General features: G+C 38.4%; 3 protein-coding genes across 3 annotated transcripts; all 3 read left to right on the top strand.

The window, feature by feature from the left end:
- The first annotated feature begins 4,807 nt into the window (after nt 1-4,807).
- On the top strand, nt 4,808-5,785 carry LOC132475048 (olfactory receptor 4E2-like). The gene has a single exon (XM_060076014.1). It carries the CDS (start codon nt 4,838-4,840, stop codon nt 5,783-5,785), a length of 948 nt encoding a protein of 315 aa, XP_059931997.1. The 5' UTR covers nt 4,808-4,837.
- A 6,508-nt stretch (nt 5,786-12,293) lies between these two features.
- Nucleotides 12,294-14,408, top strand: LOC132475030 (putative gustatory receptor clone PTE01). The gene is made up of 2 exons (XM_060075993.1): nt 12,294-13,357; nt 14,370-14,408. The coding sequence occupies exons 1-2, from the start codon at nt 12,428-12,430 to the stop codon at nt 14,406-14,408; spliced, it is 969 nt and encodes a 322-aa protein (XP_059931976.1). The 5' UTR covers nt 12,294-12,427.
- A 2,553-nt stretch (nt 14,409-16,961) lies between these two features.
- LOC132475028 (olfactory receptor 4E2-like) lies at nt 16,962-17,909 on the top strand. Its single transcript, XM_060075992.1, has one exon. The coding sequence runs from the start codon at nt 16,962-16,964 to the stop codon at nt 17,907-17,909; it is 948 nt and encodes a 315-aa protein (XP_059931975.1).
- The last annotated feature ends 1,962 nt before the right edge of the window (nt 17,910-19,871 follow it).

Raw genomic sequence — 19,871 nt, 5'->3', positions numbered from 1 at the left:
GTCAAAAGCGCTAAAATCAACCACTCCGAACAACTGAGAGTTTTCAAATTGAATAGATCCATGTAAACCGGAAATGAGGAGGCCTTTTTTTCCCAGTGTGACGACAAGGGTTGCTTAAAATCGAGGTCATACCTAAGCGGCCACGCTTAGGTATGAGCGTGGCCCCCCCCCCCACCCCTTTTTTATAAAATAATCTCAAACCTGGTATCCGGCAAATCCTGACCTTATTTGACATGGTAAAATGTTTTGCCGACACCCCGGCACCCATAATGCTCCCCTGGAAAGCATTTTCTGTTCCTGGAAAGTTTTGGAAGACTTTGAAATGATTGTCAAAACTGACTGTAAACTCAAATTACCAAAAATGCCCCACCTTTTGGTATTTTTTGATTCTCTTAAAAATGGGTTATTGCTGATTTATTGCTGATGAATATAAAAATATGATTATGCAAATGAGCATTGTTTGATCAATCACAAGTCTGCTTCAGAGAACCCCCGGAACCTGTAACGTGGTGGATAACGCTCAATCACCCAAAAATAAATCAGCCACATTATTCAATCAATCACAATACCGCTTAAAATGGCCAATAAACTTGACCATCATCAACTTTACACAGAAATTAGTGTGCTTTTAATTTCTGCATGTTTATCCCCTTTACAATATATTTGGGTTTGTCTTTATTCATGGTTCACTAAAGAGAACCAGTCCAAAAAATGAATGGGGTAGTTTGTGACAAATCAGAACCATTTATCCTGAAAATATCATAAATCAGCACTTTTTGGAATTCTTAACAATTAATGGAGAATCAAACATAGAGCAAGTATATAATAAAGCAAGTATATCTGTAAAAATATGTTTTAAGAGTTGGGGGAAGAGTAGTAGTTAATGCATATGACCTCAAGGCCAGCCGAAAGTTTCTGGGTACAGAATAAAAGAGTCTACAGCCTTCCTGTAAGCAACCTTGAGCGAGAGTCCTAAACCAATCTGATTATTAACATTCAATTATTCAATAAATAATACAAAGAATCTTAATCTCTTTGGATAAAAGAGCTGTACACATCCCCATTTCCACTGAATCACATACAGAAAACCACACAGAGGTCCATGTGGACAACAGCAACAAACTACATAGAGTAAGACCCTGAGAGGAAGACTGGGATAGACACACATGGCTGAAACACATGGTTACACTCCCACGGTTAGTACAGAGATCATGTCAAAGTCTACCCTGTCCAACAGGTCAACCCAGGGAATTGGTCAGGGAATTGAACCAGTCTGACCATCTGTAAATGCAGCTTCATAGCTGTAGCTCTATCCTATTGGTAGCCTCTGACTTTAGTTCAGCCCCCCACTCTGGTCTGTTTGTTTTGTATTTCTCTCTTGGGTCTCCCTTGTTTATATGATTATAAAATATCTGTCCTGGAGCACTGCATGGGCAGAAAATAAATACACTGAACATGCACGGTATCAATAACTGTTGATGACAGAAGTACTATCTAGTGTAACAGGTAAGATAGCAAGAGGTTAGCAATGAATATTGAGCTGTTTGAAGTGTTAACTAAGATATTGTGACTTCTCTCCAGGAAAATGTAATTCCTTGACAACAAAGAAAATACAATAATGAAAATAAATGATACCCCTGGTAACTGAACATTGGAGCTGACGATGGAATCATTAAATATACCGGCTGGCTGCATTTACCCTGCTTTTGTTTTTGGGATCCTTGCATATGTAATTATTCTGTTTATTATTAACTCCCTACCCATCACACCTTATCTACACACACTATCATCCTACCTACCTACATTCACACATTATCCCCCTACCTACCTACCTACACGCATCCATGCAGTCCTGCTCGCACTTTTGGGAAATAAAGCCTATAAACCTTGACTGGCTGGACAACCTTGTGTTGTCCCCGACACCCCCATTGGTCTCAAGCCAGCACTTAGACATTCCTCTTCACAAAGTGTATCCCGCCAGTCGAGCTCCAGTGTTGGTGTAACGCACTCAGACTGTATATAATACTGGTTTAAGGTGACAGATTATACCACCAGGTGCAAGTGTAATTAGCCATTACAAGCCATTTTGTATGTGTGCAGCCTCTGACATCAAATGTGGGCGTGTCCACCTAGACGTGTGCTGGATATATCAGTCCACCGTCATGCATTTAGGTGGACACGCCCACCTGTGATGTCAGAAGCTGTACAATTTCAAAACGGCTTGTAATGGCTAATAACGCTCACGCCTGGTGGTATAATGTGTCCCTTTTAAATGACTCTCTATATGTGTTAATTGGTGGGGACGTATTGCAAGCACAAAAAAGCATCCACAAAAGGTGTACATTTGCAATCAATGAGATTAAGGCTACGTTTACACGATGACGGTCTGAACAGAAGACGCAAAAGTGGCGTCGCGTCTTCACTTTTTATTCAGCGTTTAGACGAGTGTTTTCGGGAGGAAATCTGCGTGCATACGGTGATGCAAAAGTGTGTGGAATTCAATTGGGTAAGCATGCCAGGCGGCTAGGTGGTGCTGTGATACACTATCACACAACACCGCCATGTCTGAGCGCATGCGTAGAATCTTCCTTCTTCTCTTATCCGTGCCGCAAAAACCAAAAGATCCTTCTCTGTTCAGTAATACGATCTGTACATATCCTGTACATTTCGTGGAAATACTCCTGTACGCTTGTTAGAGCTGCCGGAGCAGCTTGAAGAGCCGATGCATGGAAATAATCGGACATTTTGTTTATTTCCTTGTACTGGCACATGTATGTGACGTAAACGCGTACGCGACGTGAGCAGATCTGAGCAGTGTTTTGCGTCTTGGCAGTGTAGACGGAAACGCTACGGCGGAGCGTATTCAACTTTTCCACTCTGGAGGGTGGTTTCAGATTTATGCGTTTTCATGCCCCAAAAACGCCGTCACCGTCTAAACGAAAGGCACTTCCGATAAAATATTTTGTTGTTTTTACCCGCAAGCGTCCTCGTGTAAACGGGGCCTAAGACCGGGTATTCGAGTTTTTGGGTATTACCGGCATTCCTTATATTCAAAGACGGCCCGTTGTCATTGGGTTTGTGAGAGAGGGAGAGTGAGAGGTAATCAATAAAATAAGATTCATCTACTTTAAATAGGAAAAATGTGTCCCTCTATGTGAGTTTATAGCGTTGTCAAACGTTATGATAAACTCAGTCGACAGGTTCACTTTGGTTGCCATTAATATACCTGCATGCCTACTGCCATGCAACACAAAGTATTTTTGTGAAAAACATTTCAGTAGCTTGGGTCTGGCATGAGCAACTTTTCATAGGAGCATGTCCCAGTAAGGTAGATGGACCTTACAACATAAGCTGAGGTTTGTTCTATTAAAAAAATAAATGAATGAAACTTATGGTTTGATAAATATTGGAAACATTTTGGATAATGCATTGGCACTGCACAATTTATTTTTCAGGAAAAATGTATCACATAATCAAAACAAGTAACATAAAAGTAAAACTTCTAAAAGGAAGACACATTTCTAGTTTGTGCGTGCAAGTATGTGGGTATTTGTGCAATGAAATCAAACATTAAGTAAACACAACTATTTTTATTTTGTGATTAATATACCTTGTGTTGAATGATAAAACACATTTTGCATTAATTAACCAGCTATAAACCTCAATGAACTTGCCCTAAGCCCCACACAACTGGACCTTACACCAAATTACCTAGCCCTAAAACCCATCCAACTGGCCCCAAGACACAATTTACTGGCCCTAAGGCAACACTTTGTCGCAATATCAATGGGCGTTCCTTTTGTTAAAGGCCAATAAAATAGCTTCCAATCAGCCCTGCAGCCGCAATGCTGCATCTCAGTAAAGGTAAGATGCCTGTGGAAGGAGAGCAAGTATTCAGCAATGTGTGTCACACAGAGTCTTGAGGAGTTTTCTAATGGTGTCACTGTACTTTTGCCTGTTTAATAACTACCGCTATTTAAGTTGCAGTGTTCGGACCAGGTCGATTTTATGACGTCTGGTATTGCATCTTGCAGCTTTCTTGTTTACCGCTCATCCAAACATCTTCACACTCACCCCTTCAGTTCATTGGGGCCTCAGCAAAACACCCGTCAAGTGTGAAATCGATCGGGTTAATGGTTGTCGAGAAATCGGGGGATGGACAGACTCCTTCTTTTATAGTTAGATGATATCATGCTGTGTTATATTTAGGGATGTCAAACGATTTAGAATTGTTATCGCGATTTATCACATAGTATTGGTGAGTTAACTCACGAATTATCATATTTTTTTAATTAGGGGTCCAAGCCAACAGGTTGGATCCCTATTGTTTTTGTAGCGTTTTTTTTTTTTTTTTATAATTTAAATCCATTCCAATTGAAGTTAAATGAGATTATGAAATGGAATGATATTATCATTCATACCAAATGTACTGAATAAGCAACTACTAGACCAAGTGATCTTGAGGGAGATTTATTGACTCACTCAGTGTAGTTAAATTAAAATAAGAAGCACCACAGATTTGGGAATTGTTAAATGTCATCCACTGCAATTGTAATTGAATGTAAAGTAACTGGAACCAAAAAATTCTGATACAAATATTCACTTTCAGTGGGCCCAACCTTGATAAATCACCAAAAGAAGAAAAGAAAAAAAATGTGTTTTAATGCGTCAATTTTTATTGATCAAATTAAAATAAGAGTGTGTGTTATCTAGCTAATTTTAACAGCCCTAGATATTACTTTATTATTACTCCTCATGCTGCTATAACTGATTAACCTTTTTTTCTTGTATTTCTTCTAGAAAGAGCCCGTTCTTTGGAAACAAAAGCAACCTAACGATGAACACAAGTGATCCGCTGAGTAACTGGGCTATGCAACTAACACTACAGTCATTAGACCTACCGCCTGGCCAAGGATACCCAGTTTTTGTCTTAGGAACTCTGACATATATGACCATTTTGCTCTGCAATACACTGGTGTTTGTAACGATTGTCTTCACAAAGAGTTTACATAAGCCCATGTTCCTGCTGCTGTTAAACCTACCAATAATGGACATGATTGGTGCCACTGCTTTTCTACCACAGCTAGTAACCAGCATTTTGACCAAGAACCGCTCTATTTCCTACCCTGGGTGCTTATTTCAGGCTTTTGTCATTCATTTCTACGGTGCAGGGAACTTCTTGTTTCTAACAGTGATGGCCTATGACAGGTATGTCGCCATATGCTTGCCCCTTAGGTACATGTCTATCATGAATCCGAAAACTTTAATGAGACTCATTATTGCCATTTGGTTAGCAGAGATTTTGTTTAACATGGTATTGTTTTCTTTAGTTGCCAGGTTCAGTATATGCAGGACTCATATTGTGGATATTTTCTGCAACAATCCATCTATGAACAAACTACTTTGTGATGACACAAAGGTCAATAACTACTTTGGCTTGATTTTCATTGGCGTAATTCAAGGAATACCGCTGGTTATAATAATATACACATACATTCAGATCTTGTTGACTTGTATGATGACGAAGCAGGCTGATGCAAGAGGGAAAGCTCTCCAAACATGTGGGACACATTTGGTGGTTTTTTTATTCTTTGAATTCAATGCTGCCATCACTTTGATATCTCACAGATTTGAGAGTGTGTCCCCATACCTGAGAAGAGCTATGGGTGTATCAATTCTTATATTTCCCCCAGTACTCAATCCACTTATATATGGGTTAAAGACAAAAGAACTTCAGAAAAGCATGATTACAATTTTTAAAAGAGTGAGGTTAGCCTACAAATGACAAAATAAAATTGTTGTTATCATGTGCCTATATATTTTTTTTCTACCTAATTTTGCGTAATTATCTGCTCCTACAGATTTTGGGGTATTAATATGAAACCACTGCGAAAAAGTCAGTGCACTCCTACTTTCAGAAACCACGAATTGCAGACTTTTTATAATAGTCATCTTTAAAATAGTATTATTTGATATTGAAATTGAATGATTCAAAAGCGCTAAAATCAACCACTCAAAGCACTCAAAGCAGGTTTGAAACAACTGGGAGTTGTTTCAAACCTGGTAAACGGAGAATCCTGGCCGTATTTGTCATGGTAATTTTTTTACGACATGACCCATAATACCTGCCTGGAAAGTATTTTCTGTTCCTGGAAAGTTTTGGAAGACTATGAAACAATTGTAAAAACTGACCAAAACTCAAATGACCAAGAATGCCCAAATTTATGGTATTTTTTTGATTATCTTAAAAATCGGTTATTGCTGATTTATTATGGTGGCGCTGAGCATTCACCCAATAAAAAAAAGTTTCACAGCTAATGTAGCCGTTAGCACATTCAGGATCTCTGCACTGAGTTGGCCGGTTGAACGCTGATTGGCTGTTACGTTACACATGTCACTCAGTGGCCAGGCTGTTGAACGCAGATTGGCTGTCATCACGCGAATGTCGCGTCAAAGTTTAAATATCTTTAAAGATTGATAGATTGCGGGGAACATAGGACCCTTTTCCCCGAAAAATGGTAAATGGTCTGCATTTATATAGCGCTTTTATCTGTAACCAGTGGCCACCCAAAGCGCTTTACAATATTGCCACACAATCACCCATTCATACACACATTCATACACCGACAGCGGAGTCAGCCATGCAAGGCGACAGCCAGCTCGTCGGGAGCAGTTAGGGTTAGGTGCCTTGCTAAGGGACACCTCGACACACGCTAGGAGGAGATCGAACTAGCAACCATGCGGTTACCAGCCAACCCGCTCTACCTCCTGAGCTAGTGCCGCCCACAAAAATGGGTCCTATGTTCCCCGCTTTTCCCAAATTTCTGCATGTTTCTCCCCTGAACAATGTATTTGGGTTTGTCTTTATGCATTAAGGTTAACTTAAGAACACCAGTCAAAAAAAAGAATGGGGTAGTTTGTGACAAATCAGAACCATTCAACTTGAAAATATTCTAGATATACACTTTTTTGGATTTTTTAACAATGAATGGAGACATAAACATAGAGCAAGTATTTAATAAAGCAAGTATATCTGTAAAAATTAGTTTTAAGAGTTGGGGGAAGAGTAGTAGTTGATGCATTTGACCTCAAGGCCAGTCGAAAGTTTCTGGGTACAGAATAAATGTGTCTACAGCCTTTCTGTAAGCAGCATTGAGCGAGAGTCCTAAACCGATCTGATTATTAACATCCAATTATTCAATAAATAAAATTAATAATCGTAATCTCTTTGGATTAAAGTGCTTAACACATCCCCACATCCACTGAATCATATGAAGAAAACCACACAGAGATCCATGTGGACAACAGCAACAAACTACGTAGAGTAAAACCCTGGCATGAAGACTGGGATAGACACACATGGCTGTAACACATGGTTCCAGTCCCACGGTTAGTACACAGATCATGTCAAAGTCTACCCTGTCTAACTGGTCAACCCATTTGCTAGTTTGGATAATTTCGGTCAAAGATCCATCTATTTACTATTGAGCCATTTAGCAGATGCCTTTATCCAAATCCATTAACAATGAATTCAGATACATGTCATTAAGGAGCAGGCAGGGGATCACCATCTTTTTTTTTTTAAATGTAGTGTGTCTATGACTTTCATTTTGCCATAATAGTAACCGTTGTATAAAAGCAATAGATCACTTCAGTCAGTGGTATGTGCTCATTATACCACTGTGAAGGTTTTTTTTAAATAATTTAACAACTGACAGGGTTTGCCTTTACTATGAACATAGTACTTTAAATTTGAATACATTAATTATGTGACATACTGTCACAGCCAATATTAAAACAAAATCTAATGTGGGCAGTGGGACAAAAATTATATTTCCCCACAAAAACAATATTTTATTAATTTGTATAAAAACAATTTAGCTCATTAATTGGAAAAGAGCTTGAGGTAAGACGTTTTCTGAACAATAATGCATGGTATAAAGTTAAACACATAATGCACTGCTGTATTCAACTTTTAAGAGCTGCAATGTGAGGGGCCAGCCACATGCCCTTTAAACCACCACGACAACAACATTTCCACTTCTGGGTTCCACTGAACAATTAACGCTTCAATATTCGAGGGGCTTTGGCACATCAAATGATGGAACAAGCATCCCGTACTGGTTCAACTGCTCCTGCAGGAAGAGAGCCACTTGTAGCAGGTCCGACTGGGCTTTTCTCCTGAACAGTCCCAATGACTTCAGAATGTCTGCGCAATGTTGACAAACTTATATTAATGCCCTCCTCACTTTTAAGGAACATCCATATTTCCCAATGCCTCAACCCGAGCAGGAAATAAAGTACGATAGCGTCGGATAGCGTCATCTTTGCCGGCCTGCAGCTAGCCAGCAACGTTATTGATGAATGAGAGGCGTGATCCTTTTTTCGTAAACGAGATCCTTATGACGTAAATATGATATCTTATCTCGTAATTACGAGATTAATTTGTGAATGCTCAGCGCCACCGTAATTTATTGCTGATTTATACAAAAATAGGATTATGCAATTTAGCATTTTTCAATAAATCACAAGTCCGCTTCCCAGGGATCTATAACGTGGTGCATAAAGCTCAATCAAACAAAAACAATTAGCCACATTATTCAATCAATCACAATACCGCTTAAAATGGCCCATAAACTTGACCTTCATCAACATTACTCAAACATTTAATTTCTGCATGTTTCTCCCCTGAACAATGTATTTGGGTTTGTCTTTATGCATTAAGGTTAATTTAAGAACACCAGTCAAAAAAATGAATGGGGTAGTTTGTGACAAATCAGAACCATTCAACTTGAAAATATTTTAGATATACACTTTTTTGGATTTTTTAACAATGAATGGAGACATAAACATAGAGCAAGTATTTAATAAAGCAAGTATATCTGTAAAAATTAGTTTTAAGAGTTGGGGGAAGAGTCAGTCGAAAGTTTCTGGGTACAGAATAAATGTGTCTACAGCCTTCCTGTAAGCAGCATTGAGCGAGAGTCCTAAACCGATCTGATTATTAACATCCAATTATTCAATAAATAAAATTAATAATCGTAATCTCTTTGGATTAAAGTGCTTAACACATCCCCACATCCACTGAATCATATGAAGAAAACCACACAGAGATCCATGTGGACAACAGCAACAAACTACGTAGAGTAAAACCCTGGCATGAAGACTGGGATAGACACACATGGCTGTAACACATGGTTCCAGTCCCACGGTTAGTACACAGATCATGTCAAAGTCTACCCTGTCTAACTGGTCAACCCATTTGCTAGTTTGGATAATTTCGGTCAAAGATCCATCTATTTACTATTGAGCCATTTAGCAGATGCCTTTATCCAAATCCATTAACAATGAATTCAGATACATGTCATTAAGGAGCAGGCAGGGGATCACCATTTTACAGAAGGATGTCTACAGGGAGGCTGCGGACATTAGGGATGGAGCCCAGAACCTCTGTGTAGGGAATTGAACCAGTCTGACCATCTGTAAATGCAGCTTCATAGCTGTAGCTCTATCCTATTGGTAGCCTCTGACTTGAGTTCAGCCCCCCACCCTGGTCTGTCTGTTTTGTATTTCTCTCTTGGGTCTCCCTGGTTCTCACATGATTATAAGATAACTGTTCTGGAGCACTGCATAGGCAGAACATAAATGTACAGATCATGTATGGTATCAATTACAGTTGATGACACAAGTACTATCCAGTGTAACAGGTAAGATACAAAGAGTTTAGCAATGAATATTGAGCTTTTTGACGTGTTAACTAAGATATTGTGTCTTCTCTCTGTAATTCCTTGACAACAAGGAACATACAATGATGAAAATAAATGATACCCCTGGTCACTGGACATTGGAGCTGACGATGGAATCATTAAATATACCGGCTGGCTACATTTACCCTTATTTTGTTTTTGTGACCCTTACATTTGTAATTATTCTGATTATTGTTAACTACCTACCCATCACACTTTAGCTACAAACACTATAATCCTACCTACCTACCTTCACAAATTATCGTCCTACCTACCTACCTACCTACCTACACACATCCATTAAGTCTTGCTCGCACCTTTGGGAAATAAAGCCTATAAACTTTGGAACTCTGACTGGACAACCCTGTGTTCTCACCGTCAGCCCCATTGGTCTCAAGCCAGCACTTAGACATTCCTCTTCACAAAGTGTATCCCGCAGTCAAGCTCCAGTGTTGGTGTAACACACTCAGACTGTATATAATACAGGCTAAAGGTGACATATTATACCACCAGGTGTGAGTGTGATAAGCCATTACAAGCCGTTTTGAAAATGTGCAGCTTCTGACATCACAGGTTGGCGTGTCCACCTAGATGTGTGCTGGATAGATCAGTCTACCAGCCTACCCAGTGGACTGTAGCAAACCTTGCTCATCTATCCGTCATGCATCTAGGTGGACACGCCCACCTGTGATGTCAGAAGCAGCACATTTTCAAAACGGCTTGTAATGGCTAATCACACTCACACCTGGTGGTACAATATGTCCCCTTTAAATTACTTTCTATATGTGTAAATTGGTGGGGACGCACAAAAAAGCATCTCCAAAACGTGTACATTTGCAATCAATGAGATTAAGACCGGGTATTCGAGTTTCTGGGTATTTCCGGCATTCCTTATATTTAAAGACTGTCCGTTGTCAATGGGTTTGTGAGAGAGGGAGAGTGAGAGGGAATCAATAAAATAAGATTCATCCACTTTAAATAGTAAAAAAATTGTTCCTGTATGGGTAACACTATGAGTTTAGAGCGTTGTCAAACGTTATGATAAAATCAGTCGACAGGTACACTTTGGTTGCCATTAATATAACTGCATGCCAACTGCCATGCAATATAAAGTAAGCTGAGGTTTGTTCTATTAAAAAAAAAAATGAATACAACTTTTTGGATAATGTACTGGCGTTACAGCGTAATTTATTGTTCATGAAAAATATATCACGTAATCAAAACAAGTAAGACAAAAGTAATACTTCTATAAGGAAGACTAATATCTAATGTGTGTGTGCAAGTATGTGTGTGTGTGTGTGTGTGTGTGTGTGTGTGTGTGTGTGTGTGTGTGTGTGTGCAATGAAATCAAACATTAAGTAAACACAACTATTTTTATTTTGTGATTGATATACCTTGTGTTGAATGATGAAAAACATTTTGTATTAATTAACCGGCTCTAAACTTCAATGAACTTGCCCTATGCCCCAATTAACTGGACCTTACACCAAATCACCTAGCCCTAAAACCCACCCAACTGGCTCCAAGACACAATTTACTGGCCTAAGGCAACACTTTGTCACAATATCAATGGGCGTTCCTTTGTTAAAGGCCAATAAAACAGCTTCCAATCAGCACTGCAGCCGCAATGCTGCATTTCAGTAAAGGTAAGATGCTTTTGGAAGGAGAGAGAGTATTCAGCAATGTGTGTCACACTGATTCTTTGGGCGTTTTCTAATGGTGTTACTATTCTTTTGCCTGTTAAATAACTACCACTATTTAAGTTGCAGTGTTCACAACAGGTCGATTATTTGGCATCTGGTATTGAATCTTGCAGCTTTCTTGTTAACCGCTCATCCAAACATCTTCACACTCAACACTTCAGTTCATTTGGGCCTCAGCAAAACACCCGTCAAGCGTGAAATCGATCGGGTTAATGGTTGTCGAGAAATCGGGGGATGGACAGACTCCTTCTGTTATAGTTAGATGATATCATGTTGTGTTATATTAGGGGCTGTCAAACAAATAAGAGTTTTTATCGCGATTTATCGAATAGTAGGCTATTGGTGAGTTAACTCACGATTAATTCACTCACTTATTGTCTTAATTATATTTTAAATCGATTCCAATTGAAGATGAATGAGATTATAAAATGGAATGACATTATCATTCATACCAAATGTACTGAAAAAGCAACTACTAGACCAAGTGATTTTGAGGGAGATTTATTGACTCACTCAGTGTAGGTTGTATATGAAACTTACGGAACACCACAGATTTGGGAAATGTAAACCGGCAGTTACTCAGTGCAATTGTAAACCAACAGTTACTACAAGTGTAGTTAAATCAAAATAAGAAGCACCACAGATTTGGGAATTGTTAAATGTCATCTACTGCAAGTGTAATTGAATGTAAAGTTTGTGGAACTAAAAAGAAAAAAAGAAATCTGATACAAATATTCACTTTCTGTGGGCCAAACCTTGATAAATCACAAAAAAATAAAATAAAATAATGTGTGTTAATGCATACATTTTTATTAAGCAAATTAAAATAAGATAGTGTTCATGTGTTATTATCTAGCTAATTTTAACAGCCCTAGTTATATTACTTCATTATTGCTCCTCATCCTGCTATAACTGATTAACCTTTTTTTCTTGTATTTCTTCTAGAAAGAGCCCGTTCTTGGAAACTAAAGCAACCTAATGATGAACACAAGTGATCCGCTAAGTAACTGGGCTATGCAACTAACACTACAGTCATTAGACCTAACGCCTGGCCAAGAATACCCAGTTTTTGTCTTAGGAACTCTGACATATATGACCATTTTGCTCTGCAATACACTGGTGTTTGCAACGATTGTCTTCACAAAGAGTTTACATAAGCCCATGTTCCTCCTGCTGTTAAACCTACCAATAATGGACATGATTGGAACCACTGCTTTTCTACCACAGCTAGTAACCAGCATTTTGACCAAGAACCGCTCTATTTCCTACCCTGGGTGCTTATTTCAGGCTTTTGTCATTCATTTCTACGGTGCAGGGAACTTCTTGTTTCTAACAGTGATGGCCTATGACAGGTATGTCGCCATATGCTTGCCCCTTAGGTACATGTCTATCATGAATCCGAAAACTTTAATGAGACTCATTATTGCCATTTGGTTAGCAGAGATTTTGTTTTACATAGTGTTATTTTCTTTAGTTGCCAGGTTCCGAATTTGCAGGACTCATATTGTCGATATTTTCTGCAACAATCCAGCTATGCAAAAACTAATCTGTGATGACACAAAGTTCAATAACTACTTTGGCTTGTTTTTCACTGGCGTAATTCAAGGAATACCGCTGGTTATAGTAACATACACATACATCCAGATCTTGTTGACTTGTATGATGACGAAGCAGGCTGATGCGAGAGGGAAAGCTCTCCAAACATGTGGAACACATCTGGTGGTTTTTTTATTCTTTGAATTCAATGCTGCCATCACTTTGATCTCTCACAGATTTCAGAGTGTGTCCCCATACCTGAGGAGAGCTGTGGGTGTCTCAATTATTATATTTCCCCCAGTACTCAATCCACTTATATACGGGTTAAAGACAAAAGAACTTCAGGAAAGCATGATTAAAATGTTTAAAAAAGTGAGGTTAGCCTAAAATTGATAAGATAAGATAGATAATAGTGTGTTTGCAAAGAAAGCCACACTTTTGTTATCATGTGCCTATATTTTTCTTTTTTGACCTCCCAATTCTGCGTACATATCTGCTCCTAAAGTTTTTGGGGTATTAATAAGAAACCACTAGCAAAAAGTCAGTGCGCTCCTACTTTCAGAGACCAAGGATTGCAGACTTTTTTTAATGGCGATCTTTATGTATTTTATAGTATGGTATTATATGATATTAAAATTGAATAAGTCAATAGCGCTAAAATCAACCATTTCAAAACTCAACAACTGAGAGTTGTCAAATTAAATAGATCCATGTAAACCGGAAATGTGGAGGCCTTTTTTTTTACCAGTGTGATGACAAGGGTCGCTATGAAGGCCTGTTCATGGTCCTGGTGATAAGGAGACGCCTCGTCAGTGATGACGCTCACAACATGCGTAAGCGTGAGCGTCATCACTGACGTGGCGTCAAAGATGGACAGGTCAACCCATTTACTAATTTGGATCATTTCTGTAAAAGTTCCAGCTATTTACTATTTAGCCATTTAGCAGATGCCTTTATCCAAATCCATTCACAATGAATTTAGATGCTTGTCATTAAGGAGCAGACAGATGTTCACCATTTTACAGAAGGATGTCTACAGGTAGATTGCGGACATTAGGGATGGAGCCCAGAACCTCTGTGTTGGGAATTGAACCAGTCTGACCATCTGTAAATGCAGCTTCATAGCTGTAGCTCTATCCTATTAGTAGCTTCTGACTTGAGTTCAGCCCCACACCCTGGTCTGTTTGTTTTGTATTTCTCTCTTGGGTCTCCCTTGTTTATATGATTATAAAATATCGGTCCTGGAGCACTGCATGGGCAGAACATAAATATACTGAACATGCACGGTATCAATAACTTTTGATGGCCGAAGTACTATCTAGTGTAACAGGTAAGATATCAAGAGGTTAGCAATGAATATTGAGCTGTTTGAAGTGTTAAATAGGATATTGTGACTTCTCTCCAGCAAAATGTAATTCCTTGACAACAAGGAAAATACAATAATGAAAATAAATGATACCCCTGGTCACTGGACATTGGAGCTGACGATGGAATCATTAAATATACCAGCTGGCTGCATTTACCCTGATTTTGTTTTTGGGACCCTTACATATGTGATTATTCTGTTTATTATTAACTACCTACCCATCACACGTTAGCTACACACACTATCATCCTATCTACCTACCATCACACATTATCCTCCTACCTACCTACCTACACGCATCCATTAAGTCTTGCTCGCACTTTTGAGAAATAAAGCCTATAAACCTTGACTGGCTGGACAACCCTGTGTTCTCCCCGACTCCCAATTCGTCTTAAGCCAGCACTTAGACATTCCTCTTCACAAAGTGTATCCCGCCAGTCGATCTCCAGTGTTGGTGTAACACACTTAGACTGTATATAATACAGGCTAAAGGTGACACATTATACCACCAGGTGTGAGTGTAATTAGCAATTATAAGCCATTTTGAATTTGTGCAGCCTCTGACATCAAAGGTGGGCGTGTCCACCTAGATGTGTGCTGGATAGATCAGTCCACCGTCATGCATCTAGGTGGACACGCCCACCTGTGATGTCAGAAGCTGCACAATTTCAAAACGGCTTGTAATGGCTAATAACACTCACGCCTGGTGGTATAATGTGTCCCCTTTAAATGACTTTCTATATGTGTTAATTGGTGGGGACGTATTGCAAGCACAAAAAAGCATCTACAAAACGTGTACATTTGCAATCAATGAGATTATGACCGGGTATTCAAGTTTCTGGGTATTACCGGCATTCCTTATATTCAAAGACGGTCCGTTGTCAATGGGTTTGTGAGAGAGGAAGAGTGAGAGGTATTCAATAAAATAAGATTTATCCACTTTAAATAGTTAAAAATGTGTCACTGTATGGGTAACACTATGAGTTTATAGCGTCGTCAAACGTTATGATAAAATCAGTCGACAGGTACACTTTGGTTGCCATTAATATGCCTGCATGCCTACTACCATGCAATAAATAGTCTATGTGTGAAAAACAATTCAGTAGCTTGGGTCTGGCATGAGCAACTTTTCATAGGAGCATGTCCCAGTAAGGTAGATTGACCTTACAATATAAGCTGAGATTTGTTCTATTAAAAAAATAAATGAATAAAACTTATGGTTTTATAAATATTGGAAACATTTTGGATAATGTATTGGCAATGCGTAATTTATGTTTCAGGAAAAATGTATCACACAATCAAAACAAGCAACAAAAAAGTAATACTTCTAAAAGGAAGACTAATTTCTAGTTTGTGCGTGTAAGAATGTGTGTGTTTGTGCAATGTAATCAAACATTAAGTAAACACCACTATTTTTATTTTGTGATTAATATACCTTGTGTTGAATGATAAAACACATTTTGTGTTAATTAACCGGCTATAAACCTCAATGAACTTGCCCTAAGCCCCACACAACTGGCTTACACCAAATTATCTAGCCCTAAAACCCATCCAACTGGCCCCAAGACACAATTTACTGGCCCTAAGGCAACACTTTGACACAATATCAATGGGCGTTCCTTTTATTAAAGGCCAATAAAATAGCTTCCAATCAGCCCTGCAGCCGCAATGCTGCATCTCAGTAAAGGTAAGATGCCTGTGGAAGGAGAGCAAGTATTCAGCAATGTGTGTCACACAGAGTCTTGAGGAGTTTTCTAATGGTGTCACTGTACTTTTGCCTGTTAAATAACTACCACTATTTAAGTTGCAGTGTTCGGAACAGGTCGATTGCTTGGCGTCTGATATTGCATCTTGCAGCTTTCTTGTTTGCCGCTCATCCAAACATCTTCACACCCACCCCTTCAGTTCATTGGGGCCTCAGCAAAACACCCGTCAAGTGTGAAATCGATCGAGTCAATCGTTGTCAAGAAATCGGGGGATGGACGGACTCCTTCTGTTATAGTTAGATGATATCATGCTGTGTTATATTTAGGGATGTAAAACGATTTAGAATTGTTATCGCAATTTATCACATAGTATTGGTTAGTTAACTCACGAATGATCATATTTTTTTAATTATATTTTAAATCCATTCCAATTGAAGTTGAATGAGATTATGAAATGGAATGATATTATCATTCATACCAAATTTACTGAATAAGCAACTACTACCCAAGTGATCTTGAGGGAGATTTATTGACTCACTCAGTGTAGTTAAATTAAAATAAGAAGCACCACAGTTTTGGGAATTGTTAAATGTCATCTACTGCAAGTGTAATTGAATGGAACCAAGTGAGTAAGTGGAACCAAAAAAGAAAAAAATTCTGATACAAATATTCACTTTCAGTGGGCCAAACCTTGATAAATCACAAAAAAAGAAAAGAAAAAAAATGTGTGTTTATGCGTTAATTTTTATTAATCAAATTAAAATAAGGGTGTGTTATCTAGCTAATTTTAACAGCCCTAGATATTACTTTACTATTACTCCTCATACTGCTATAACTGATTAACCTTTTTTCTTGTAATTCTTCTAGAAAGAGCCTGTTCTTTGGAAACTAAAGAAATCTAACGATGAACACAAGTGATCCGCTGAGTAATTGGGCTATGCAACTAACACTACAGCCATTAGACCTACCGCCTGGCCAAGAATACCCAGTTTTTGTCTTAGGAACTCTGACATATATGATCATTTTGCTCTGCAATACACTGGTGTTTGCAACGATTGTCTTCACAAAGAGTTTGCATAAACCCATGTTCCTCCTGCTGTTAAACCTACCATTAATGGACATGATTGGTGCCACTGCTTTTCTACCACAGCTTGTAACCAGCATTTTGACCAAGAACCGCTCTATTTCCTACCCTGGGTGCATCTTTCAGGCTTTTCTCATTCACTTCTACGGTGCAGGGAACCTATTGTTTTTAACAGTGATGGCCTATGACAGGTATATCGCCATATGCTTGCCCCTTAGGTACAACTCCATCATGAATCCAAAAACAATAATGAGACTCATTATTGCCATTTGGTTCACAGAGATTTCATTTAACATGGCATTGTTTTCTTTAGTTGCCAGGTTCAGTATATGCAGGACTCATATTGTGGATATTTTCTGCAACAATCCATCTATGAACAAACTACTTTGTGATGACACAAAGGTCAATAACTACTTTGGCTTGATTTCCATTGGCGTAATTCAAGGAATACCGCTGGTTATAATAATATACACATACATTCAGATCTTGTTGACTTGTATGATGACGAAGCAGGCTGATGCAAGAGGGAAAGCTCTCCAAACATGTGGGACACATTTGGTGGTTTTTTTATTCTTTGAATTCAATGTTGCCATCACTTTGATATCTCACAGATTTGAGAGTGTGTCCCCATACCTGAGAAGAGCTATGGGTGTATCAATTATTATATTTCCCCCAGTACTCAATCCACTTATATATGGGTTAAAGACAAAAGAACTTCAGAAAAGCATGATTACAATTTTTAAAAGAGTGAGGTTAGCCTACAAATGACAAAATAAAATTGTTGTTATCATGTGCCTATATATTTTTTTTCTACCTAATTTTGCGTAATTATCTGCTCCTACAGATTTTGGGGTATTAATATGAAACCACTGCGAAAAAGTCAGTGCGCTCCTACTTTCAGAAACCACGAATTGCAGACTTTTTATGATAGTCATCTTTAAAATAGTATTATTTGATATTGAAATTGAATGATTCAAAAGCGCTAAAATCAACCACTCAAAGCACTCAAAGCAGGTTTGAAACAACTGGGAGTTGTTTCAAACCTGGTAAACGGAGAATCCTGGCCGTATTTGTCATGGTAATTTTTTTTACGACATGACCCATAATACCTGCCTGGAAAGTATTTTCTGTTCCTGGAAAGTTTTGGAAGACTATGAAACAATTGTAAAAACTGACCAAAACTCAAATGACCAAGAATGCCCAAATTTATGGTATTTTTTTGATTATCTTAAAAATCGGTTATTGCTGATTTATTATGGTGGCGCTGAGCATTCACCCAATAAAAAAAAGTTTCACAGCTAATGTAGCCGTTAGCACACTCAGGATCTCTGCACTGAGTTGGCCGGTTGAACGCTGATTGGCTGTTACGTTACACATGTCACTCAGTGGCCAGGCTGTTGAACGCAGATTGGCTGTCATCACGCGAATGTCGCGTCAAAGTTTAAATATCTTTAAAGATTGATAGATTGCGGGGAACATAGGACCCTTTTCCCCGAAAAGGGTCCTATGTTCCCCGCTTTTCCCAAATTTCTGCATGTTTCTCCCCTGAACAATGTATTTGGGTTTGTCTTTATGCATTAAGGTTAACTTAAGAACACCAGTCAAAAAAAAGAATGGGGTAGTTTGTGACAAATCAGAACCATTCAACTTGAAAATATTCTAGATATACACTTTTTTGGATTTTTTAACAATGAATGGAGACATAAACATAGAGCAAGTATTTAATAAAGCAAGTATATCTGTAAAAATTTGTTTTAAGAGTTGGGGGAAGAGTAGTAGTTGATGCATTTGACCTCAAGGCCAGTCGAAAGTTTCTGGGTACAGAATAAATGTGTCTACAGCCTTTCTGTAAGCAGCATTGAGCGAGAGTCCTAAACCGATCTGATTATTAACATCCAATTATTCAATAAATAAAATTAATAATCGTAATCTCTTTGGATTAAAGTGCTTAACACATCCCCACATCCACTGAATCATATGAAGAAAACCACACAGAGATCCATGTGGACAACAGCAACAAACTACGTAGAGTAAAACCCTGGCATGAAGACTGGGATAGACACACATGGCTGTAACACATGGTTCCAGTCCCACGGTTAGTACACAGATCATGTCAAAGTCTACCCTGTCTAACTGGTCAACCCATTTGCTAGTTTGGATCATTTCGGTCAAAGATCCATCTATTTACTATTGAGCCATTTAGCAGATGCCTTTATCCAAATCCATTAACAATGAATTCAGATACATGTCATTAAGGAGCAGGCAGGGGATCACCATCTTTTTTTTTTTAAATGTAGTGTGTCTATGACTTTCGTTTTGCCATAATAGTAACCGTTGTATAAAAGCAATAGATCACTTCAGTCAGTGGTATGTGCTAGGGATCGACCGATATATCGGTCGGCCGATATTATCGGCCGATATTCGCGTTTTTTACGTGTATCGGTATCGGCCGATACGCGGCTGATTTTCGCCGATTTTTTTTAATTTATTTTTTTACTTGTTCTACCTCACCTGTTTTTAATATTTGTTAAATATTGTTCATCTACTTGTTCTTACTTGTTCTACCTCACCTGTTTTTACTATTTGTTAAATATTGTTCATCTACTTGTTCTTACTTGTTCTACTTCACCTGTTTTTACTATTTGTTAAATATTGTTTTTTATATTGAAGTTCAATAAATGTTTCTTTAAAAAAAACAAAACAAAAAAAAAACGCTCAAGAAAGTCTGTA

Source organism: Gadus macrocephalus, chromosome 16 (genome assembly GCF_031168955.1).
Source record: "Gadus macrocephalus chromosome 16, ASM3116895v1".
Classification (NCBI taxonomy): Eukaryota; Metazoa; Chordata; class Actinopteri; order Gadiformes; family Gadidae; genus Gadus; species Gadus macrocephalus.
The sequence above is the reverse complement of the archived record's forward strand: the minus strand, read 5'-3'. Positions and strand labels throughout refer to the sequence as shown.